Raw genomic sequence first — 26,277 nt, forward strand, 5'->3', positions numbered from 1 at the left:
ACTTAAATGACTCAACAAAAGATGCTCTAATGGATGACAGTGAACCGCCTGCATGTAATCTTCAGATAGAACCACAAGATGGGTGTCATCCTGGTGACAGTGTGGAAAGTGTAGTGTCTCGCTTGCCTTGTGCATCAGACGAAAATGAAAATCAACTCGACGGGGATGGGCGTGATCGTCTGACCAGCAGCGACAGTGCCATGGGCAAGCCCGGCGTGTCCGAGCAGGACAGTCTCAACAACAATGAAAGCTGCACCCCGAGCTGTGAGGTGGCGGCAAGTGAGAGCTCGGAAAACGCTGCTTGTGAAGGCCCCAGCGATGGGCAGGACTTCTCAGGAAAGGACCAAAGAATACCTGGGGGGAAAAGTTCAAGAACCAAAAAAGGCGCTGCCAAGAAGATACCACCAGGTATTTTTTTTTTTAATTACTATTAGTCCTTGAAAATAAATCTTCCAGTCCCATGCTGTGTATCTGGTCCTGCAACGTGCTTTTCTTCTGATACATTCCAGAGCTAGTTCTTCAGCTGCACATGCAAATCCATTTTCTACCATTTTCAGCCTTAAAAATTTCCTTCTGGCATCACTGTGGCTTTGATCTCTAACCTGTGAGTTTATGTGCTTGTACAGTCTTACTCAGCCTCTCTATAGAACCTCTCTATCTCACTCAGTAGGTAAATAGTATACATTGACACGTAATGTTGAACAAGGCATCGGCTTTAATTGTCTATAATCACTTTAGTTACATGCAATTCAGAATATGTTTTATTGGGTGTGTGGTTTGGCAATTAAAGTTCGGAGCTATGGACTATTTTGCCTGAATGACAGGGCAGCCTTGGAAAAAGGCAGCCTCTGGTTGTTTTTGATTAGAAACGTGGGACTAGAGAGTTCTGGTGCATCCTACACTGAGACCCCTTAGTATAGCATCACTTTACCCAGGCCAGTGCACTGTCTCCTCTCATTGGCTCTCTTCTGCTTCTCTGGCTCATTAAAGATATATAGTCCATCTGTCCATAATCTTGTTTTTTATTTGTATTTTTTATTTGGAGTAAAAGATGAAACTTTCCAGTTTCTACAAATCCATCTTTATTGATTCTATAAGGTAACTTGATAACTTTTTAATGTAACTCATAATTTCAGTCTTCAGTTAGTTGGTCCCTTTGTCTTTGCTTTTCCTTAGTAAACTCAAAGCAAATTAAAATAATTTTGACAAGAGATATGAGAGCATTTTCTTAAAAGACCTAAATTAGCAGATGATACAGACAGTACTATTTGTATATAAATTGATTTAGTCTGTATAATTCAAGGGCAACTTGACTGTGCCTCTCTAATCTGATCTTGTGATGTTTTTGAGGACTGAGACTTGGTTGCATTACCACACACAGAAACTCCATACCAATTAGCAGTCACTCTCCTTTCCCCCTTAGCCATCCCAGCTCTCCTAATCCACTTCCTTTCTCTGTAGACTTGCCTGCTCCGGACATTTCATATAAATGGAATCATACAATGTATGGCCTTTTACGACTGGCTTCTTTCACTTAGCGTAATGTTTTCAAGATCCACCCATGTTGTAGCATGTTCAGTACTTTATTCCTTCAGTGGTCAAATAATACTCCATTGCATGGATATGTCACATTTCATTTACCTAGTTCAGCTGCTGGGTATTTGGGCTGTTTCTACTTTTTGGCTACATGTATTATAAATAATGCTCCTGTGAACATCTGTGTACAAGTTTTTGTGTGGACATGTTTTCATGTTGGGGGGTTGTATATGCACAGGAGTAGAATTCCTGGATCATAAAGTAACTTTAACTTTTTAAGGACCTGTCGAACTATTTTCTAAAGTGGCTACACCATTTTACACTCCTGCCAGCAATATATGAGGGTTATAATTTTCCACATTTCTCCAGTACTTGGTAACATCTGTCTCTCTTGATTATAGCTACAGTTGTTGTTTTCTTACTTAAATGTAATTTGCATGACATAAAATTCAACTTTATAAAGTGTACAACTTAGTGGCTTTAGTATATTCACAAAGTTGTACAACCATCTAATTCTAGAACATTTTATCACCCAAAAAAGTAACCCAGGCACTCCCCATTTTCCCCACCACCCATCCCCTGGCAACAGCTAGGGCATGAATTTTTGAATGGTTGTAAGATACAAGTTTATATTAAGTTCCTGATGGTTGCCATAACGACTTACTTCAGTTATTTATTCAGTCACCATAGTATCTAAACATTTGACAAAAACAGTTCGGCAAACAGCAGGAAGCCAGAGATAGGCAGCAGATGCAAATTGAGAAAGGAAGACCCTTCCAGACAGACTTTGACACTATTCAGTGCCCAGACTTGTTCTCAGTGCGGCCACTGGGAGGTGACAAAGAGGGCCTGAAAGCCAGGAAAACAAACCTTGGAAATGGATCAGTGTCCTGAAGTCAGGCTGTGTAATGAGAAGAACCAAGACTTCGGATTTGAACATTGGCTCTACCTGTTCCTATGTGACTCTAGAAAAGCAGTAACTTATTTCCCTGAACCTCTTTCCTTATGTGTGGGAGGGCTCATCCTACATGTCCTGCAGAATTGTCCTTAAAATGAGCACTCCTGAGTGTGAAGCACTCTGTAAAGTACCCAGCATAAAGTAGGTGCTTCTCAATAGTAGTTGTCTTTTCGTGTGTCACCAGATGAGTTTTAAGTAGCATGACTAGGCGCAGCATTCAGCAAACTTAAGAAATTTGTTTAATTTGACTCTAAATTCATCTTAACGTCTTTTGTCAGTACCTTTCCCCCAGGGTCTTTGTTAATACTCTCTTTTTCGATTCACCTATCCCTGCCCCTCTCTCCCCTAATTGTATTCTATTCCTAAAAACATATTTTCAGTGCCATCCTAGTCATGCCTGCTGGCATGTTAACTGATACTGAAGTAAAAACTGGTAATGCTGTGAAGTATGAATCCGCAAGGCATATTTGCATTTTACAGATCTGGCTTCAACCACAGTTTATAGCTGGCCATAAATATATGCCTTTATATTTGTTAGAGAAACAATATTTATATTTTCAGGCTTATAAGAAGACCATATAATTTATATAAGGTCACATAAAGTTTGAGAATTTTATTTGTCCTGGAGAACCAAGGAATATTTTTCATCTGATAGCTGATGAGTTCAGTATGCTTGGAATGAACTGAAAAATATGGTAAAATTTAGCCATTTTGATATTAGCAAAGCTGTTAGCGTACATCTAGTGGAAAAACAATGTATTTTAATTGCATTTGAAACTTTGATACTTGAATTTTCTGTAGACCTCGATAAGAAATTGAAAAATTAGCAGAATTAATTGCATGCTTAGGGAAATCCCTTGCATATTTTTAAAATTTGATAAAACATGTTAAAGTGTAAAATGTCTAATCAAACTTCTAAGAGGAAACTTAGGGAATCCAAACATTGGTGCTAGTTGGCATATTATACAAAATGTAGAGTCTAAATTCCAGCAATATTAATATATACTAATTGTGCCTTCAATATGAAATGAAAAGAGCCTGGAGCATACTCTAGAAAGGGGTGGAACATGAGGGAATAGCTCTAAGTACCATGATTTTAAAAAAAAAAAGAAGCGTGACTGCCCTAAATATGAAGTATAGGATACTCAAACAAGTGCGTATCCTAAGTGAGCCTTTCACATGAGAGGAGATAATAAATAATGGTCTTTGAGTTCAGGACCATGTGGCTGGGGGCAGAGCCCTTAACCACGAAGTTAGGCTTATGGATGGGTGCACTGTGTATGTTACTTAACTAGGTTTTTAGCCATTAGTTTATGAGGAACCAGGTTGAGAGCAGTCAGGTCACTTTCCTTAGGTCACAGGGCAGGGTGACTGCAGCCGGTGCTCCTCACCACAGACCTGCTCTGCTGCCCCTGAGGGCCGACCTGAGGGCACCAGAGGACAACGTGCCGCAGGTGCCACGTGGGGCAAATGGTAGTTACGCCCTCATTATGTAAGATACCCTTCGACCCCAGGTGAGGTCACAAGGAGATTGGCTTGTTTTCAGATTGATCTCACTCATATCACTAGTTTCTTTTTTACCACTTAAATATATTTGGCGAAGGATTGAAGATATTTAAATGGTGAGCCCCTTCCTCTGTTTTCATGATACTAAGTAGAACCTTAGAGAAATGAAATGGGGGAGGAACAAAGGAGTAAACCACAGACGGGCTAGCATAGGAACTACATAAACCATGTATTAACATTTATTTCTGGTCCGTCTCCCAAAATTATGGCCAAGATATTCATCAGCATAGACGAGTAAGATGGTTTGAGGAGCCCGGCCGGGCGAGGCTCAGCGGTTGAGCATCAACCTAGGATCCAGGAGATCGGGGTTCGGTTCCCAGTCAGGGCACATGCCCGGGTTGCGGGCTCGATCCGCAGTCGGGGACATGCAGGAGGCAGCCGATCAATGACTCTCTCATCATTGATGTTTCTATCTCTCTCCCTCTCCTTTTCTCTCTCTGAAATCAATAAAGATGCATTTTTTTTAAAAGTTGGTTTGAGGAATTCAAGGATGTAGCGGTTCAAGGAATCATAACATGAAATCACAAACATGAAGGCATTTTGTTCTATTTTTTTATTGCAGTAATATAGATATATAAATTTGCCAGTTTTAAGTATACAGTTCAGTGGTGTTAATTACATGTTGTGTAACCATCACCACTATTTCCAAAATAAGTTTATCACCCCAAGCAGAGAGAGACTCTGTAAGCATTAAGCAATAACTCCCAATCTTCCTTCCCTAGCCCCCAGTAACCCCTGTTCTACTTTCTGTCTATATAAATTTGCCTCTTCTAGATATTTCATCTAAGTGGAATCATAGGATATTTGTCCTTTTTGCGTCTGGCTTTTTTCACTTAACAGTGTCTTCAAGGACCATCTGTATTGCAGCGTGTATTCCATTGCATGTATATGCCACCTTCTGTATATCCATTCATCTGTTGATGGCTGTTTGGGTCATTTCCACCTTTTGGCTAAATGTGAATAGTGCTGCTGTGAACATTGGCATCGATGTATCTGTTTGACTGTTTGCAGACCTAGAAGCATACCTATTTTGTGTATATACATAGAAATGGAATTGCCGGGTCAATGTGGTAATTCAACACGAGCTGGAAGAGGAGGGGAATGGAAAGTTAGTGCTTCGTGGGTATAGAGTTTCTGTTTGGTGAAGGTTGAATTTATGATGATTAAATTTTTTAAATTTTGTACATCATTTCAGGAGCTGTGGGCCAAGCCTTTCATTTATTGATGATTTTTTCTTTTCAGAAGTTTGTATTACTTAACTTCTTTTTATTAGGAAAAATGTTTCTGTGCCATTAGCTCTGGCATCTGAATTGCTGCTGCTCTTCTGGGATCCAGAAGTGGTTCTAAAGTTATCAGGCCAGAGTTGACAGAGGAAAACTTAACTCTTTAGCCAGCAGTTTCATATGATGAGCACATTTATCTTCCTGTTCAGTTGTGTTTCATTTGGGGCAAGCTAGGACTTCAAATTACAGCTAATCTATATTTTCTTTGGGACAGTCAAGTCTTTCGTCAGGTTTCAACCTGCATACTTTTACTTAGATCTATTTTTATTAATACTTTTCATTAGAACTCTGCAAAGAATGGTTTATGTGTGTGCTTAATAGAAGCAATCAAATGACAGCACAGTCTTAATCAGAACAATAACTGTGGTTTCTGGGAGGTTTTCATATAATTAGTTTTATTTGAAAATTTATTGTTAACAGGCATAATTGTTTTAAGGTGTTCCATCATGATGGAAACTTGTCCTAACACAGGCATTCTCTTTACTACTTACAGGACTTCCTTCAGAAGATTCAACACCTTTACTGCAGGAAAATGTCCTCGGTGCAGCCACTCGCGCCGTGGGTGATGGAGAGGCCGCTGAAGTAAATGCTAATGATCCACCAGAAGCCCCGAAGCTGGCTTTGCAGTCTCTGTTCTCACTTATACGAGGGGAGGTTGAGCAGATGGACTCAAGAGCACTTCCCCTTTGCCTCCATCAGGTACTTCATTAAACCCTCTGCTTTCAGCCTTACTAAAATCCCAGGGCCATGTTAGTAATAACCTAAAATCCAGTCCTTGTCATTGATCCTACCCCACACGTCATTGGTGAGCCCAGGAGAAGGTGACCCTAGGTAAGTAGATGGTGGGAAATTTGAATATTACTGACCAGTGGCCACTCAGTGGCCTTGGATAATCAATCTGTATTTCAAATAATTGCTAACTTCTTTTATTTCGTGAATAAGCTGTTTGCAAATTAGAATCAGTGTAGCAAGCACTTAGTAAGCACCAACTAGGTACCAAAATAATGCCAGACACTGGGGAAACAAAGATTACCTAACAGGTATGTCCTTAGGAGAGCCACAGTGGAGTAGGAGAAAGAGCTATGTAGATACATAATTGTAGAAGTGTGAATTCAGTGTTAGAGGAGACATGTTTAAGGTTCAGCAAACACAGAATGCAGGATTAACTTTGTCCCATAGGCATTAGGGACAAAGAAGACTCCTGAGCGGGGATCTGCAGGAAGCCTAGACACTTAGTGGAAGAGCAGAGTGAGGGGTCCAGGAGGAGAGGTCAGCCTGTGCAAAGGCAGGACTGGGGTGTCGTTGGAGGTTAACATGGGAGAGGGATGGGAAATGAGATTGGATAGCTGGTGACACTAAGGCCTTACCTTTAGGGACTGGGAGCGTTTAATTTTGGGAGTGCCGGAATCACATTTGAATTTTAGAAAAATAACTCTTCTGAGGATAGATAGGGTAAGTTAGAAGCTGGAGAGCCTGGAGATTGGGAGGCCTTGAGGACAGTCATGAGAAGCTGTCTTATAAGAGCTAACTCAGAAAAAAATAACATCTTTATGACCTGTGTTTTATTTTTCCCTCAGAATGGAAATAACTGGTATAGGGGAATGGAAAAGGCTTTGCTTTTTATTTCATTACTTCTGTTTCATTTTAACTTTTGCAATGAGTAATTTTTAATTTTTAAAAAGTAAAACGGCCCTAGCCTGTTTTGCTCAGTGGTTAGTGTGTCAGCTTGTGGACTGATTAGTCCTGGGTTCGAGTCCAGCCAACAGCACATACTTCAGTTGCAGGCTCCATCCCTGGCCCCGGTCAGGGTGCGTGCGGGAGGCAACCAATGGCTGTGTCTCTCTCACATCAGTGTCTCTCTCTCTCTCTCCCTCTCTCTCCCCCTCCCTTCCACTCTCTGAAAAGCAATGGAAAAAATATCCTCAGGCAAGGATAAAAAAAAAAGTAAAACATAAAATAACTTTTGTCCCAAGGCAGGAAAATGTGTATCCTTACAAATGTATATTGCGACTTGAAGAATGCCTTTGGGACAGTGGGCACTGCACTTTGACCCCTGAAACCTTCTAACTCTCTGTAGTTGAGAAGCACCAGCGCCAAGGCAGCTTCCTAATCCTTCAGCCTCCCTTGTGTTTGTGCAGTAGGGTGACTTTGCAAAGGGCAGTCGGTCACTCGCTGTTGCTTCAAACCACCCAGAGAGGAGAGTAGTAGCATCATCTGCCTGCAAATGGGGAAACTGAGACTCCCTCACAAAGCAAGTTTCTCACCATGCTGGGGCCGGAGTTAGTTTATTCCACTCATTGCACCTGTTTTTATAACAGCTCGGGTGAAGTTTGAATATAGGCTACTTATTAAGTAATGTTGTTGAATCACATCGAATTTCTGGAGGTTGATAATGTAATTGTGGGCTCTGTAGGAGAGTGTCCGTATCCTTGGGACATACACGTGCACGTGTTTAGGGGTGAAGTATTTAGGAGTTGCCTTGTGCAATGCCAGCAACTTGCTCAAGATTTTTCATTGGAAAAAAATACGTGAGAGAGAGAGACAGAGAGAGAAAGCAAATTTGGCAAAATGTCAATAATCGATGAATTTAGGTGAAAGGCACACGGCTATTGATTTTAAGTGTAGTCAGACCTTTTCAAGGAGTTTATGTCACTGGGATGTTGTCACATTAAAGGTACAAAGAATGTTCTTTTCTACTGGCAGGTGATCACCCTACAGCCAAAGCAGATCTCGTAAAAACTTATGTTTTTGGCAGAAAGATGGTAACAATCATGATCAGACCTGAAGATTATTTAATTTTTAATATCTCAAAGTAAAATTCTACCCCCTTCCCCAGGAACATACCAGTTTGCCAAATCCTGTAGATTATGCTTCTTAAATATCTCAGCAGTCTCCTCTCCTGGCAGAGGAGCTTAGAGAGTATAGTGGTGCTTTAAAAGTATGGGCTTTGGCTGTACCACTGACAAGCGAAGTGGCTTTCAGTTTCTTCTGGAAAGTTGTAGAGACGTGAGATAATGCATGTAAAAGCACTTAATATAGTGCTTGGAACACAGTAAAAGTCAAATAAATATAAAGCATTAGTATATTCTCACTGTCACTAATTCAAAGATTGCTTGTTAGAAACGAAGGCTGGGATCAGCAAGGACATACTAATCTTGCAGTGACCCGAGACATCAGGGCCACAGAAGCCAGCTGATGGCGGCCCTGCTCAGCCCAAGAATGCAAAAAATCCTTGCACCTCCCACGGGAGACACAAACCAGGGAGAGATGAAGGGGCATTTTATTCGTTTCAGCAATTCCCAGCACCTCACGCTGTGCCTTTCACCTGGACTCGCCAGTTGCTGACATTTTGCCGAATTTCTGCCCTCTCCCCCCACGTATTTTCCATGGAAACGCTGTTCCCCACACCAGCCCCAGTCAGCACGTCCTGCAGATCTCCTTCAAAATATGTCGAGTCTGATCTATTCCTGCCTCCTTCCCGGCTACCGTCTCAGTACAGGACACCAGCAAATGTCACCTGGATTCTTGCAGTAAACTCCTCACTGTGGAAACTTTTCCCTCTACCCCGCAGTCCCTGTGATCCAGGTGACAGAGCTGGACTACATGCAGTCACGTTATTTACCTCCAACCCCCACGTTCTTGCTGCTCTGCCTCCCAGATTTAGACACAAGGGACATCAAAGAAAATCACATCTTCTCTTGCCCTGCTGGACTTGACAGGGTTAGGTTTTTATAGGGGAAATACCCTGTATATTTATTTTTCAAGCTGTCCTTTCACCCAGAAATGCCTTTTGCTTTTGAGGCACTGGATTTCATGATTCTGTCTTCACGGTTGCTTTTATGGTACTGAAACTGCCACAGAGACCTGAAAGCCAATTGAAATTTATATTTCTGTGGTGTCAGAAAATTTGGCCCAGAATAGATATGGCCTCCATCAATACTTCTTAAATGAGAGCTATTTATAAATAACTACGTCCATGATGAGCGAACACTAAAAGGCCAGAGGAGTAGCTTTGAAGAGCCAGACATTACTCTTGATGGGCAACCTAAAACTGTCTCCTGTCACGTATAGTGGGGAAATCTGTGCCATGCCATAGATTTTTCAATGGAAGTTTGTGGATGAAATGTTGTCACTGATCTCTGTTAGGTGTAACCCAGTGGTGTGTTGGGGCCTGCTAAATGCCAGCTCGTGAGACTGTATTCAGTGGCATCCATCGTGTTGTTAGCCTGAAATCGGCCGTGATGGCAGTATTGACGTCACAAAAATGAAAAAATACTACAAACCAGGGCTCCCCAAAACACTCTACTGCCAATTATTAAACATATGGTTACAGTATATGGAATTCTCATTTTGTAGGAAAAATGGTTGGATATTGACAATTTGATTTGGTTCAAACTAGCACAGTGATAACACCATTACTATTGGAACAGTGAGCGGATCAAAGACAAGCAGAATCTTGAAAATCAATGGATCCTTTGTAAAGTCCTAAGAGTAAAAAAATAAGTATGGAATCAAACTTGAGGCTAAACTAAAAATTTACAGAAAGGTGACATCTGTATTTCTCATGGAAAAGTGTTATGTCTATAGAATAAATTTCAAGTTAGGCACATATTTTCCTTTAAAATATGCTGCTTCCACTGCGGGATTTGGAAAAGCCACTCCTTTTCATTGTTTATAAGTGCGACAAATAGCTTATTGCTCTCTGCATTGGCAGCTGCCTGGAAAATGGAGATACTCATCTATAAGTGGCACATTGTTTTAAAAGTGTAAAGTACTTATAGGAAATATTCTGAATATGAACAGTTTATGCAGATATTTCTCAAAAAAATATGTTGTGTTTTATGGTCCTGTTTATAAATAAAAGATCTCAAAGTTTTTAGAATCAGAGTTTTTAAATTTAAAGGTGTCTTCGAATGAATCTGTTAAGTCTCAGCTGGGACCAGATCCTGACATTCTGCACCCTCCATCCAGTGCCCTTTATACTCTGCAGCACCTTGAGTAGATTCCAAACATCATTGCTCAACTCTTAGCACGTGGCCCGGCCTCTTCTGTAATATCAAAACAGAACCAAAAGTCAGTGTCCCGGGAGGTAGTTTCTGAAATAGAAATGAAATGAATGGGGGGGGGGGGTTCAAGGTCTCATGTGATGTGACACGTATCAACTTTTTAGCTGACACTAGATAAAGTCCCTCCCTTACTCTGTTACATCTTTATAAGCCTCTGCGGTGTTGTCCTGTTTCTTTAGAGTTCTGACTTAGTTCAGAAGCTCTAATGAATCAGTGAAGTTTGCTTGGACTCGAAATAGAGTGGAAAGAATGAAGTTGTAGAAAAGACCCAAGAATGTCCCATGCGCTTTGCTTGGCAGGAGTGGCTTCAGCGCTGTGTCCTGGGCCTACGGTCAGATTTCTTCTGACCTCGTAAATGCAGTTAAAGAGTTTCCTCAGCTCGATCCTTAAAGACTTTCAGAGTTTCGGCGTCTTGATTTCTTCCGAATTTGGCTTTTCACCCAGATACTCATTTAATGCCTTTTTCTTTTGTTTGTTTTTGACAGATGGCAGAGTCCTGTTTCCAGGAGGAGGACTGTATCTTTTTTTCAATCACAGGAAGAAAGTCGTAGTCTTAGCTGCCCATTTCTAAAAATTGAGGCTTACATGCAATGAAATGCACAGACCTGTCGTTTTCAGTGGGTTTTAACAGTCGCATGTGCCCGTGTAACCACCTCAGAAAGCGAGAACTCGGGAATTCCTGCCACTCCAGAAAATTCTCTAGAGCTCACTCACTAAATGAGCCTTAGTTTTACCGTAATCTAAACATTTGTGTGTTTAGCAGGGAGGAAAAGCATATTGCAGAAAAACAGACTGCAAAAGCCCATTGGATTTTCTTCCTTTTGAATTAAGCAGAAGTACAAGTCAACGAATATCCGTATAGTAGAGCCTGTCAAGCGTACTGCACACAGTAGGTCTCCCAACTGTCTTCCAGGCATCTGCAAAGGGAAGGTTGAATTTTTCCCTTGTTATAAACAGAACAGATGTTATCAAGTGAGACTATATGTTAGCTTTTGTATAGAAAAGATTCTTCCCTCAGTTTTCCAACTTCCCTTTTTAAAAATTACCCTTCTTTTTTGAGGGATGGTCCAGTATATATACGCTCTAGAAAGACTGTATCATAAACATCTGTTTTCCCCTTTTGTGGGATTTTCCCCCCCCCCCCAACCATGTTGATTTTTACCACACCTCTGAGCCGTTTGAGGGAAAAGCAGTTATCACCCTGAACTCCGTGGTGCAAGCTGGTAACACCTTCAGACAATGGCAGTTTATTACTAAGTATGCAGAAAGTCCAGTTGTGGTGGAAAGGAAGCGAGAAAGCATTTTATTTTATTTTTATTTTTATTCTATTTTATTAAGTAAAGAAGAGTGTGACGTAGTACAGTGCTGACCAGCATCAACATCCTCAGGGAGCTTCTTAGAAATGCACATTCATGGTCCTTAGAGTCAGAACTTCTGGAGATCAAACCCATGAATCTATATTTTAGCCAATTTTTCAGATTTTGTTCAGTTAAGTGAAAAACATCCATATACTTTAAGCCATGGCCAGAGGAACCTGGAATGAATTGTCCCTGCTTCTCCCCGGCCTATTTTATGACCCCTGGCATATTTTTAAGACTTACAAATGAGAGAGAGAAAACTGGACATCTGAGTGACCCTGGGAAGGACAGAGAGCTAACCAGCGAGCTTTTCTGTCCCTTCTTTGTGGGTCAGCATGTAGAACACGGCCCAGAGGAAGGGAGACGGCTGGGCAGCTTTCACCACCTCATACGATGCTAAGTGCGTGATGCAGACGGAGGTGGCGGACGTTTGTAAGAAAACCTACAAAGTTTCTCATAATTATGAAAATTACTGTGGCAGGTTAATTAAATCTTTTACAAAAGATCCATATAATGTTTAGCCCTGTGCTTGTTTAAACACGTAACCCTTTGATCTTGTGGGAGCAAAGCATTCAGTGAGACGTCAGTAAACGATCGAGGTGGGTTGAAAGCAGAAACAGGTGGACAAGAGGGTAACAGTTGCTTAACAGAAAGTAATTTAAAAAGAGAAAAAAAGGGAAACACTTAGATTCCAGGATTCCGTGAGTCCTATTTCCAATTAAATTCTGTTTAATTGACTGCTAGAGGTAGATTAGCAGAGTGCATTCCTTGAGCATTAAAATTTTCTTTTTAGTTTCTGCTATCTGCTTATAAAATGGAACCCAAGTAGCTGCTGCATAATATGCTACATTAAAATGTACCTACTTCAGAACCAAGAAAGCTTACTTAAGATTAGTTTAAATTTAAAAATATTTAGGGCCCTCTCATTGAAATAGTCTGGATTTCTGTAGGGCCCTCTCATTGAAATAGTCTGGATTTCTGTTTTCCTCAATTTTCTGTTCAGATGAGAAAGCAATGAAATTCATTCAACTCGAACGACTGTACCATGAGCAATTGCTGGCAAATCTTTCTGCCATTCAGGAGCAGTGGGGTGAGTACAACCTGACGCAGAGTGTGGAATTATCAGCAGTCTAACAAGTTGCTATCTATCGAGAAAGTTAACGTATTTGACTGAGTTTTGTAAGTCAGGAAATAAATGTTTCTGCAGTCCAGTTAATGTTGCAAAGAAAGTAGCATTTTCACAAGCCTGTGTCCTTGTGAGAAAATCTCTCTTTGTATTTTGTTCTTCATATCAGTTCCAAGAAGAGAACTCTTGCAACTAGTTGCAATTCTTCTGATCCCTTTGCATGCCCTGCTGGCGAATTTAGTCTCTGAGATAATACTTACTTACATTGAAATTTAATCCCTTAGCCATTTCTAACTATGTTAACTTCTGGGTTATTTGAGAAGATAATTGTGCATGCTAATCTTTATCAGGGGTGCCATTTGACTATTCTTTCCCTCTTAAATATGATTTGTCAGTGACCAACAAATATTTTAAATTTAGAAACAAAATGGAAAACTGTGCAACCACATACAGTTCCGTCTCTAAGGAATTCAGAAAAGGGATTTAATGGTGAAGATTTTGAACGGCTTACTAAATTTTGCACAACACATCAAGAGTAAGTATTTCAGTATTTGGTTAGAATGAGCTTGGATTAGAATATTGAAGAACCATTGTAACACTGAATATTTGAAATACAAGGTCCGTTTCTTTATTTGTTTTGTTAATGTTTTCAACTAGAGAAATTACACTGGATAAAATAAAATGATTAAGTTCCTTTTATCTGTTTCTTACACTAAGATCAGTAAAAGGTAAACTGTATATAGGTTCATTAGAAAATTAGAAAATTTTAAATATAACTTTTAATTAGAAAATTTTAAATATAACTTCTAATTTTGATCTCTGGTTAAGAGATTAGGCAATTCAGATGGGAAAAAAAATTATGTATTAGGACTTTTTATTATAGTTCTTTGCCAATGTTTGTATATTATAGTAAAAAAGAAAACATTTTAAAGAGTAGTCTAATAATAGCAAATACAGTATAGCATTTAACCAAAACACTGCAGAAGGAAAATTACATTTACCAGATAATTTTAAATTGCTTGGTTTGTATCAAAGAATTGGCTCTTTATAACTAAATTATAGTAATACTAAAGCACTTACGTATGTTTTTTTAATTCATATTTCAAGACTTAGAATTCTGAAGGTAAGGGGCATGCTAATGATTATACTGGTGCACATCTGAGATGTAAAACATGATTTTAAAGTAATGGAATTTTTAAAAACAGATAAAAGAGATTGTTGTTTTTTACCTCCAAAATATTCAATACAGACACTTTCCCTGTCCTTCCCATGGAACTAATAATTTTTTAATGTGTTATAAGTGTTTTTATTATTTAAAAATGAGTGTTTATTGAACATAATCTAAGTGTGGCATTTTATGCTTTAAATTTATGGATTTACCCCAAATTATTACTCTTAAATTTTAATATAAAAAGTATTTTTTGAGTTACGGGAACATTCAAGTGCACAGGCCTGATATGTGTTTACATACACAAGTGTGTCTGTGTCACTGCCATTCTAACCAAGGCACAGAACAGTCCAGCCCCTCGGAAAGCTCCCTCGTGCATCCCCCAAGTCAGTACCAACCCCCCAAAGTAGCACTGTCTTGAGTCTGTAACAGAATATTGGTCTGTTCTGTAATTCCATAGAAATGTGATCACACAGAATGCAGATTCTTGTATTTAACTTCTTTCGCCCATCACTCTGTCTGTGTTACATGTCATTGCGCATAATGGTGATTTGCTCTGTTTTATTACTCTTTGCATTGGTTATGTGACTGTGTAGCAGTTAATTTACTCATTCTGTTCTTAATAGACATTTGGATTGTTTCTGGTTTCTGCATATTTTGAATAAAATAACTTTTTATCTGTTTCCATGGATAATGTCAGTAAAATTATCTTCTACATAATCTATTTTAGATTATAGTGACAAACCAAAACTTTAAAAACGCATATGTGTGGAATACTCTTTATATACATTATTAGCAAAAAACTAGCATTCTCTTTTTTCTGGGTCTCAGCCTTTGTAGTTTATTTGGGAGTTTTCAGTAGTAATTAGCTATCTGAGGAGATTAACACATGATATAGCTGCACTTTGAACTGTGGGAACCAGTGGTAATGTTTCGCAGTGGGAATGTTCTGGGCTAAGATTAGAATCCTGAGGAGCTGTAAATTCTTTTAATTTTTTTTTTTTTTTTTTACAGCCATTTCAGTGACATTTGTTTGGACTCATATTACCGCTGTAATTTTTAATTCCATTTTCTCTCTCTTTTTTCCCCTACAGTCCTCTTTTATCCAAACATAAGGTAAGGGCCTGTTCCTTTGAAAGTATTTACAAGGGAAAATGCTGTGTCATATGTCTATAGTGTGAACTCTCTTAGAAAATAAACCTTTTTCAAATATTTTCGCCTTTCTATTTTAATGCTGCAGTTTCCCCACAAGTGTTTTTTGTTTTGTTTTGTTTCTGTTTTTCACTTTAGATGGCAGCTGTAGACAAGTCCCTGGGAAGGACATGCTTTGCGCAGTTAATAGAGTCTGAAGACCCAAAGGAGAGTGGAGCTACCGCCAAAGAGCCGGGTATGTTTTGAAGTCAGAGGGGATTGTCAGAGGCACCGGCCCCTTCCCATATTTTACACGTGTTACAGCTGCATTGCTGTTACATCTGAAATGCTATATTTACTTTTTCTTGCACATACTTTTCCAAGACAAATAGCAAAGTGAGATTTTTTATTTATTTATATCACGTAACTAGTTTTAGATATCTAGTAGTAGAAATTATAAAATCTAAGTTCTTATAAAAACATAGTTCTTTCCGTGCTTTCAGCAGGTGGTTGGTTGCATGTAGCTAACACGGTGTGACGAGATTATACAAAAATGCTCTGAAATAGAATTGGTTTTGGCATATTCAGACATTCTTTTCTGTTTAAAAACCAACAATTTTTATGTGGCTTGACCAGGAATTTGTTGTGTTTCTGACTGTTTAAAAGCTCTGTATCTTGATAACTTACCCACAGCAATTGATTCTCTCCCCTTTCATGTTGACTCCCATATGGTGTAATTTAATTTGCACATATATATATATATATTTCTAAAGCACTTATGATATATTTTTGTTACACTTTGTGTCTTATATCAAAAGTTAAAGATTTTTAGAAACTATTTTTTTTCATTAGTTATGTATGTTCATTACAAAACGTTTAAAAAATAAAGATAAATGAATACACTTTAGGGTGTTTATTTTTCCTAATGGATGAATTTAGTACTAATTTATATTCCTGGGATTTATGTTCCTGAGTCCTGATATTAAACGAGCAGCATCAGGTTTTTGGACTGAGTTGCCTGACAGATAAAATGATGGTGCTGATGCCTTCAGTTCAGTTATTTTTCTCTTTATAAAGTCCATTTTCATCCCCTAAATCTCACTTTATCTCCTCTATTTTTATGAGGCACGTTTAGGATATTGCCTTAGGTCAATCTTCCTATATTCTCTTCTTCCCATCTCTTCTGTGCCAGTCATTTTCATATTGCAAATCAGAGTAAAATGAGCTTCGTAAAATCTCAAAGAGGGCGAAAGTCACAAAACGGCCACCGAATCTGGGCGTGGAAGTGTCTCTGCCGTGCACCTTGGCCAGGGAGCCGTAACGGCTAATTAAATTTGACACTTAGTGCTGGTTGCTTGCCCGGCGCTAGCTCAGCACGACTTGTAGCTTGGCCTCTGCTGTGAGATGCGATACAGATGGGAACACGGAGACGCCACATTTAAGTCGTGCCTGATCCTCTGACTGACTTCCAGAACCTGAGTCTTCTGGTTTCTGGTTAAAATGCAGCGTGCTCCTGCCAAGCAAGCTGTATGGGTGGCCGGAGATTTCCACAGTGCACACGTCTCACTAGTAACCATCTTGGGGGGGGGGACTGAATCTTGTCCAAGAAATCTTGCCAAGTCTGATAAAACAATGTCTTTTAAAGAAAAATCTCATCTCCCAGAATTAGCCTCCTCGCTTTGGCTATTCTGTGAATAAATATATAGAAATGTGAGACGATGAGACAAAGACATATGAAAATATCACTTTAAGTGGTTTGAATTTAATACATTATTCATCTCTTCATGTTCCTCATTTCTGATCAGGTAAGACATGCAGTGCAGTCCAGACCTTCCTCTCCCTTTTCTTCCTCTCTACATCCCTTGATCTTGAGCTGCTTGTATAATATGTAACTTGCTATTTTTTTGTGTGGTGGTTAAACACTGTTTCTGGAGCCAGACTTGGCTGGTTTGAATTCTGAATTCACCACTTTAAAGCTGTGTGATCTTAGGCAAGCTACCTGACTGCTCTGAGCCTCCGTTTGCACAGCTCCGAAATTCATTGTACTTACCTCGTAGGATTCCTGTGAGGATTAAGTTAATAGTTTCATGTTAAGAGTGTAGAAGAGTATGAGGACCAAGGTGAGAGCTCGACAGTCTCGCTGCTCTCATTAGCTTTCTGCCTCCCTCATGGTATCACTACCCCCTGAGACTAGCGTTCTGCCGGCGTTCTCTACGTATCATTCATTGCCACTTTTCTAATTAACCTCCCATTAGTAAAGTCTTCAAGTAATTTACATAATATTTTATATTTTCAAAATACTTTTTGTATATTATTTCATCTGTTCCTCCTAACAGCCGGTAGAAGTTCTGCTGAATCATTTGAAGATACTCAAAAAAGCTAAGTGACTTAAGCTGGAGCAGAACTAGCTAGAACTCAAAGCCAACCCTACTTTTCTGACCCTGAAGTTCATGCATTTTTATTAATTTACATTTTTATTTTTAAGTAATATTTTATATGTAGATATAATACATTACATACATTGTAAGAAATGATAAACTGAAGGCCTATGAACCTAATACCCAACTAAGGTCTCAATTATTGTCAATTCTGTTATAACTACCTTTGTGCTTTGTGTCCCCTACTTTCACCCACCCCTGAGGTAACCATTATCCTGAGTTTTATATTTATCATTCCCTTCCCATTTTTATCAACTTTGTTGACATACACTTTCCGTGCAGTAAAATGTACCCATTTTAAGTGTATAATTTGATGAGTTTCGACAGATGTATACACTCATGTATGTAACCACCACCCCAGCAAAGATAGGAACATAAATATTCTCTCCTTTATGGCCGGTCCCTCGCACCTCCAGTCCCAGGCAACCCAGTGCTTTTCTGTCATAGAGTTTTCCCAGTTTTAGAATTTAATATAAATAGGATTGATCAATGTATGTTGTGGATAGTCACCCATATTATTGTATGTGTCATTAGTTCATTCCTTTTCGTTACTGAGTAGTATTCCTTTTTTTTTCCCTTTTTTTTAACTGTACCACAATTTGTTTATCCATTCACTTGTTGATAGACATTTGGGTTCTTTCCAGTTTGGGGATATTATGAATAAAACTACTGGGAAGTCACTTCGTGGATGTATGTTTTTATTTCTCTAGATGAATAATTGAGGGTGAAATTGCTGGGTCATAGGGAAGATACATGTTTAACTTTATAAGAAATTGCAGTTCTTTAGTGTGGTTGTATCATTTTGTACCCCACCAGCAATATATGAGAATTTCAGTTGCTCCGATCCTTGCTGACATTTAATGTTGTCAGTCTTTTATATGTCAGTCTTATATATTTTAGCGGATGTGAAATGGTATGTCATTGTGGTTTTAACTTTCTTTCCCCTGATGACTGGGTGTGTACATTTTAAATTTTTAATTAACCTCTGTAGAAGATATACTAATTTATACTATTATCAACATTTCAAACTGTGTTTTTTACTCTAAAATAAATATTTGCTGTGAAAATTCCCTTTTTCAAGTTTGATACCACTCAAGTGTTTATACTTAATGAGATATTCAGAAAGTATAAGAAATAGTGTTGATTCAAAAATGCTTTAGTCCCACATCGTGAAATGTGGGGGGGACTCTTCCCGAAAGAGAACATGGGGGCATGTATGTTTCTGTAGAGCATGTGTGGGAGCATAGGTTAAGTCTAGCTTCTCATTTTAGAACTACCTCTTGAATTCATTGTTTATTAAGTATCTGCTGTGCACTCAGCTCTCATTCCATTTTTATTTCCTCAAGAGTAGATTTTTTGTTTGTGTGTGTGTGTGTTTGATTTTTTTAGTGTGTGTGAAGTTAACGCAATAGTGGATAGCAAACTTACCTCACTAGATTCTTGGGTTCAGAAGAGCCAATTAACAAATTCATGTCAATATTAACAGAAGCATTAACAAAAATAAGCTTGCAGAAAATATTTTTAGTCGAACGTGTGGATTAAGCATTTACCCCCACTTTTTCCTGGAACACCATTAATACATCAGAAAGGGATTCTTAAAAGACAGAAACCCACAAGGACAAACTGGCAGGGAAACAGCAGCAGATGTGACTTCCAGAAAAACTGGGAGGGTGGAAAACAGATGCATGGGTGGCAACTGGCTGAGCACACAGGAGAAAGCCGAAAGCTGTGTGTCTGCAGAGAAAATGTTGGTTCCCGTCTGGAAGGCTGGGGAATTGGAAGCACAGAGTGCTCCTCTAAAGTCAAGGAGGCCAAAAGTGTATTTTTTAGAGAACATGAAAGAGAGGAATTGTGGACTCAGGGACCAGGCACAACTCAAGGAAGGGCTATTGTATAGAAAATGAGGAATTAATGAAAATCTTACGGACTGAGTGGTAAGCCCTGTAGCCTACTTTTTGCATTTAGCATTTAAAACCATGGCAGCCAAAACTCTTTTTTCCTCTCTGGGAAACTAGCCACTAGTCTAAGAGATAAAACCTCCAGAAACCACGCTAAGGGCCTCCCAACGGAAGGTCGGGCCCCTCTTTGCCCCACGTTGAGAACTGTGCCTGGAGAAGGCTTGCCTCTAACCACAGAGCTGCTTGTTGCCTCATTAAGAAAACCTCAGAGAGAAAAGATGGAGACCAACTCAGATGGACAAACCAAAAGAAACTCAAAGGAAACAAAATGCAGAGAACAGATGGAAACTTTTTTAAATGAATGAATCTTATCACAGAGATTAGAGAAAATATTGTATATGTGAAAACCAAGAGTAAGATGCTGTTTTTTTTAAAAAGGAACATTCAGAGAATTTAAGAAACATTTATAGAGATTTAAAAGCTTGATGGCCAGTATAGAAAATTAATTAGAAGAATTAAAGAATGAAATTGAGGCAGTGTCCCAAAATGCTGACCCAAAAACAAAGAGATAAAGAGTGTGACAGAAAAAGTATGATCAGTCCATGGGGCCCAAAACCCTAATACTGATGTTCTAAAGGGAGAGACCAGAAAGGGGCTGGGCACAACTTCTCAAAGAAATAATACAAGAAAACTTCCCAGAATCAAAGGTTATGAGTCCAGATTGAAAGTCCCACCAACTACCCAACACAAAGAACAAGAAACTTTATGAAGGTTCAGGACACCAGATAGAAAGAAAGAAAATCTGAATCTTCCAGGAAGAAAATGTAGGTCAGAAGGGCTTGGTATTCAGAATGGTTCAGAAACTGGACATTTCCTCCTGGAAGCCAGACACAGGGCAGCAGGGCCTTCAAAACAGAGAGAGGAAATGATTCCTGACCTTGAAAACCTTACCCAAGTTTTAGGAGTGAAGGAAGAAAGACTTTCAGATGTGAAGAATCTCAAAAAGGCTACCTGCCATGTACTTTTTCTTAGGGAATGTTCCACCAGGAGAGAGAAACAAAGAGGAAGACCTGGGATCCCCAAAATAAGGTTTCCAACAGAGAGCCAGAGGGAAGTCCTAGGACCACCGGGAAGGGAAGTTTTCAGGACTGGGGAGCAGCTCTGGGTCAGGGGATCAAAAAAGATGTGTTTGAAAACTGGTAGATCACCTGTTGGCAAAGTTGTACAGCTGCCAGAGTTGAGACGGACATAAGTGGAGATTTTTTTATAATGGATTAATGAGCCCGTGATCAACACCAAGGAAATTAAGTGTAAATGAGAAAGAAAATTGTCTCATAGTACACAGCGTGAGTAATGTTTACAAAACCATAGTAAGGTAAACATCCGAATATTGAAGTGTGTGGGGCTGTGGCGGGAAGCTAGTGGAGGGGAAATAACATACCCTTTCAGAGGGCTGCAGGGTTGTGTCCCACGCGTCACCTACATGCCCTCTCTCTTCCCTCCTGTGCAAAGCGTTGTTCTGAATGTTCAAACAACTTGTTTTGCTTCATCTTCAGAGAGTGAAATCTGCCCTGGCCCGGAGCCAAGGACTGAGAGCGAGCAGAAAGAGGAGACCCAGGAGAGCAGTCCCTGCCGTCAGCAGCCGGCCAGGCGGGCGGGTCCCCCGAGCGGCCCTGTGACTGCGGGCGAGGGCCACGCAGAGGAGCCGCTCGGCAGCACTGAGGCCCCCCGGGAGCTGCAGGCCCGGCCCTCGGAGGCGGCCGGGAGCAGGTCTGGGCCACGCTCTGCTCCGGAGAAAGCGCCCGACAGTGACAGCGCCGTGCAGCTGGCTCCCCCGGAGGCCCGCCCAGATGCGGCCGAAGACCCCCGGGGGTCACTCCCCAGCCAGGCGGTGACAGGGCCAGTGGCTCCACCGGGCTCTGATCATAAACCTGGACTGTGTTCTGAGGCTAGATGCTCACAGACTGAAAGAAAGGCGCTCCAGTTGCCACTTGGAGACGCTTCCAAGGCGTCGCCCGCAGACCGGCTTGAGCACAATGAATTAAATGAGCCGCTGCAACCTGATCTCAGGGGCGGTGATGGAAAATCACCGCGGGGACAGCCTGCCTCCGGGGGCCCTGAGAGCCCGCCCTGCGACAGCGCTCGAGTGCCTGACCTAAGCACGGGGCTTTGGGAGGCGTATATGGCCCCGGAGGAAAAGGGAGATCAGGACACCCAAGTCAGTAAGGAGACAGAGGACTATCTGAACAGCCTTCTAGAAGGATGCTTAAGAGATGCTGAAGATTGTCTCTCCTACGAGGAGGGCGAGTCCGATCTCCAGGATCTGTCTCCGGACGAAGCATCTTACAGTCTCCAGGAAAACCTGCCCTCCGACGACAGCTGTCTGTCCCTCGATGATCTTGCAAAAAGAATAGAGATCGCAGAGGTGAGTCTGAGAGTTGATGTCAGTAAAACGGAATTTAAGAAGCACAGATGTGCTAGATGGTGCCCGGTTTTTATAAATGCCCCCTGGTCTCCAACAGGAGGGGGAAATTCAATTAACGTAAACTTTTCATCATTAGGAGTTTTGTTTATTTTGACCGTGGTGTTTATGCCTCAGGAAGGTCTATCCATACCTCCAGATAGAAGCATTATGAACACTGTTTTTCATGTTCCTGTGTCTTTTATTTGGCAGTCCCAGGAGAGGGGCGCAAGATAAGATTAGTCACTTTCTTATAAGGAAAGCTCATTTTTCTTCTCGTACATCTAGAAGATAAAAATGGAATATATACTCCCTGTTTCTTGTTATTATTAATATATTTTTTTTAATTCTTTGAAACAGTATAACAGAATGAAGGAAACATTTTAAAATACAATAAGACTAGGAGATACTGGATGGATTTTTAAGCCCTTAAATTGGATGCTGTGAGTGTTCTCTTTCCTACAGTATTAATTTATTTATAAGTTGTAGATTCGCACAAACAGTACTTACTACATGACTAAGACAAATCCTATAAGTAATTCAAAGTTTTAAAGTTTCTCGTAATGAGGCTAATCAAAACCAAAAACCAGGGGGGTGGGGAGAGGAGAGGGCCAAGACGGCCTTTCTCCTCTGCTTGATAATGCAATTTTTTTAAGTTCAGGAAAAAGAAACGATCCTTCTTGAAGGCTCTTCATGCGTCAGGCTGAGATCATAGCGAGGCATCAGGTGAAGTTCCTGGCCTCTGGGGGTCTCTGCCGCATTTCACTAATTTTCACTGGCATTGTTTTTGAGAGTTTTCATGCCTCCGTGCTTTTGTGAATGTGGACAGAGAACATGACTTCTAATAGCTGAGTAGTCTCATGAATAGTATTTGTCATGCCCTCAGGAACCCCACTGTGGCTGGTAAACCTGCCGTCCTCCAGGGCATTGTGCTATCTCCCAAAATCTCATTTCTCCCGTCAGTGACTCTGCCCCTCACAGATGTCCTGACTGCTTGTCAGTCTTTCTACCCCTGTGCTGATGATAGAATACAATGGTATGTTCTTTCTTCGCCGGTTTTTTCCCTTTTCCTTGCCTCTCCGCTTTCATTTTCTTGCTACTTCTGCCTCAGATAGAACTTGGCTTTGATAACCACCACCAACCCAGTGGAAGCGTTCATTGTGTTTTTTTGAAACAGATTCATCACATAAAATGAAATAATTTACAAAACCTCATAGAGCACTAAAAACACTCTACACTAATTTCATTCTCTAATATACAGGCATGTGTAAATGAAAATTTTCTAGGCTTGGGAAGCTTTTTGAATCTAGGAATAATTTTGCTGAGTAAAATGACGGCTCTGTCCCTGGAGCATTGCTCTCCTTAGGTACAAAAGAGCGTGACCCACAGTCATCAGAAGTGTAAAAAGTGCATCACGTGTGCAGTGTCAGCAAGTTAGAGAGATTCACTCATTAATTCTCTCACTCAGTAATTTTTATGTAGCTTCTGTGTGAGCGCCACCACATTGCAGATGCAGTGATTAACATTTTAGATAAGGCCCTGGCCGTGGCTCAGTTGGTTGGAGCGTGGCCCCATACACCAAAAGGTTGTGGGTTTGATCCCTGGTCAGGGCACATATAGGAAGCAACAGGTCAATGTTTCTCTTTTTCTCTCCTCTCTCTAAAATCAATAAAAACATATCCCCAGGTAAGGGTTAAAAAAAAAAACAAAAATTTAGATAAGGGCACTGCACGTCTGAAGCCTGCAATCTTAACAGTTGTCTGACTCCAGGTCTAATCTCTTTGCTGAACTTATCCCAGTTTTGGGGAAAAGATGAAATTTTATCACAATACCCATAATATAGTTTAATGTCAGAACCCAAACCCCTTTAGAGGAGCCTGGTAATACTCATAAGTCACTGACCTGCTTGGTTCTGGGGCCCGGAAGGGCTGCATTACCTCCTTTGTAAACGCCGCAGCTGTTTCCAGCATCAGCACCTGAGAGAGGAGATGTGCTGTGCGAATTCAGGGTGCCTGACGCCCCAACCCCGTGCTGCTACTCAGGGTCCATTCAGCTTATGGTAAACTGTTACACGGTGGAGGTGAAGGAGTTGTTTTATTTTCTAAATAAGTGGCACTTAAATATTGGGTAAACTTTACTAAAATTATTAACTTTGAAAGTAATCTTATTTACAGCTTTGTGAGCAGATTTTAACAACATTTTCTTCCTTTACATATGCATGTGGAATCTATTTGCAGAGATGTCATATGTTCAGAAAACTATATTCATTGCTTCAGATTCAAGTCATTTTAATTTTTAGAAATAATTCATAATGTGAGAGCTGAGGAAGGAGCTGCTTTGCTGCCGGTTGGTTGGTTCTTTAGAAAGCTTTTAAGCTGAAAGAGGGCAAGATACGTTCCCCGCCTTCAGTCTAAATTGACAACCTTTACTTAGATATCTCAAGTCTACCTCTTTCAAATACATTCTTTGGCATGTTTATTGAGCACCTACTATGTTCTAGGACACTAGTGAACACAGATCAAGTCCCTGATTGTGAGGCCAGTGCTGTAGAGGGAGAGACACATAATAAACAAGTTCACATAAAATAAACAGTATAGTTTCAGAGATTGGTACGGGCTGTGAAGAAATCTCAGCAGGACAAGGGGTAGAGACAGACTAAACCGGTGGGGAAGGGAGAGGAACAGGCCCTTTAACCAGGGCGTGGGGGGGCAGTGGGAGGACAGCAGGTGGCCAGCACCACTGGAGCCCCCTGAACAAGGAGATGGGGGTGTTTGGGTGGAAGAGGCAGGCTGGAGCTACTTCCGAAGGGCCTTGCAGGGACAGGGTGAGAAACTGGAATGAAATTCAGAAGGTGGTAGAAAGCCATGGTTTTGAGCAGGAGAGCGACGCGACCTAGCCTCAGTGGAGACTAGGATACAGGGAGCCAGAGGCCCAGCAAAGGAGGCCCGTAGGTTATTGCAGTCATTCAGGTGAGTGACCCTGCAGGACAGGGCTCGGGCCGTAGCAGTACCTGCGGTGGAGACACATCTCTCGCAGGATGTGCTCCTGGGTTAGAGACGGAGTTTGGTGGCGAGGACCAGTTTTGAGGGAAAGAGAGTCGAGAGTTCTGCTTTTGGAATCTACTTGTTTCAAAAACTTACTGGGGCCTAAAAAATAGGGTGGTATCTTGACATTCTTCCCATTTCCTATTTTACTTGTATTAAATTGCCCGTTTAAACAAACAAAAGCAAACTACAAACACATGAGGCAGTGCCTAATTTAGAAACTTAGATACATTATAAAACTCCTGTTATTTAAAACAAACTCTTTTCTTTTTAAATCTTTTAAAAATTCAGCCCTGGCCTCCTTCCTCATCGCTGGCCTTTCCCCCCGTCACTCCCTCCACGGGGAGGTCACCGCCGTGTTCCTTGCGGAGATGGCTTTCCCCCTGTAGCTGCCTCCCCTGGCTCCGGCTGTGACTTGTATTCGTTTGCTGTGCTCGTGACCGTGATAATAATCCGCTTCCAGGTGACTCGAGTGACGCACAAGACCATGCATCTCACCGTCTCCTCCCCCAAGTCTGTGTATTGACGGATTTAGCCTTTAGTTTAAGCATCTTTGAGCCGAGGTGATGTGTAAGATAAAGATTTGTTGCCAGAGGTATAAACTGCTTTGGAAAGACAAAATAAAGGTATTAGGTTTGATAGATTATTACGGGTGACACTAAGCCAAGTTTTTTTATTAAATTTATTGGGGTGACATGGGTTAATAGGATTATATAAGGTTCAGGCGTGCGGTGTTATAACCCATCATCTGTATATTGCGTTGTGTACCCATCAGCCAAAGTTTAACCTCCTGGCACCGTAGATTCGGCCCTTCCTACCCTCTCTGTCGCCTGCCACCCCTTTGGCAACCGCCTTACTCTTTTCTGTGTCAGTGAGTTGTTTGTTGTTTTTGTTTGTTGATTTGTTGCTTTCTCTGTATATCCCCACAGGTGAGTGAAATCATATGATTCTTGCCCTTTGCTGTCACAAAGGAAACACCACCATTTGTGACAACATGGATGGGTCCTGCGTGTATATACCGTGCTGAGCAAATAAGTCAGACGGAATAAGGAAAATTCTAATAGCCATAGAGAATAAGGCCTTTCACATGAGTTAGACGGCACGAGGTTTAATCTTGCGTTTGCATGCAAACTCTGCCGGGAGCTGGTGCTACAGGTTTAAGCGTGTGATTCACGCCCTGTGAGCTTGGCCGCGTCATCTGTAAAATGGGGCTGCGAATGCCTGTGTAGGAGAGTCATGAAGAT

The 26,277-nt window shown here is 40.8% G+C and overlaps 1 protein-coding gene across 1 annotated transcript in view; it reads left to right on the forward strand.

Moving 5' to 3' along the window:
- Positions 1-26,277, forward strand: part of CNST (consortin, connexin sorting protein) — a 33,005-nt gene continuing 6,728 nt past the window's right edge. The window contains exons 1-8 of the mRNA XM_087829044.1: positions 1-408; positions 5,837-6,042; positions 10,895-10,925; positions 12,771-12,857; positions 13,314-13,428; positions 15,156-15,177; positions 15,352-15,448; positions 21,085-21,953. Coding sequence (XP_087685170.1) covers positions 30-408; positions 5,837-6,042; positions 10,895-10,925; positions 12,771-12,857; positions 13,314-13,428; positions 15,156-15,177; positions 15,352-15,448; positions 21,085-21,953 — 1,806 coding nt within the window. The 5' untranslated portion in view covers positions 1-29. The remainder of the gene's footprint in view (positions 409-5,836; positions 6,043-10,894; positions 10,926-12,770; positions 12,858-13,313; positions 13,429-15,155; positions 15,178-15,351; positions 15,449-21,084; positions 21,954-26,277) is intronic.

Source organism: Miniopterus natalensis, chromosome 21 (assembly GCF_054644295.1).
Source record: "Miniopterus natalensis isolate mMinNat1 chromosome 21, mMinNat1.hap1, whole genome shotgun sequence".
Taxonomy (NCBI): Eukaryota; Metazoa; Chordata; class Mammalia; order Chiroptera; family Miniopteridae; genus Miniopterus; species Miniopterus natalensis.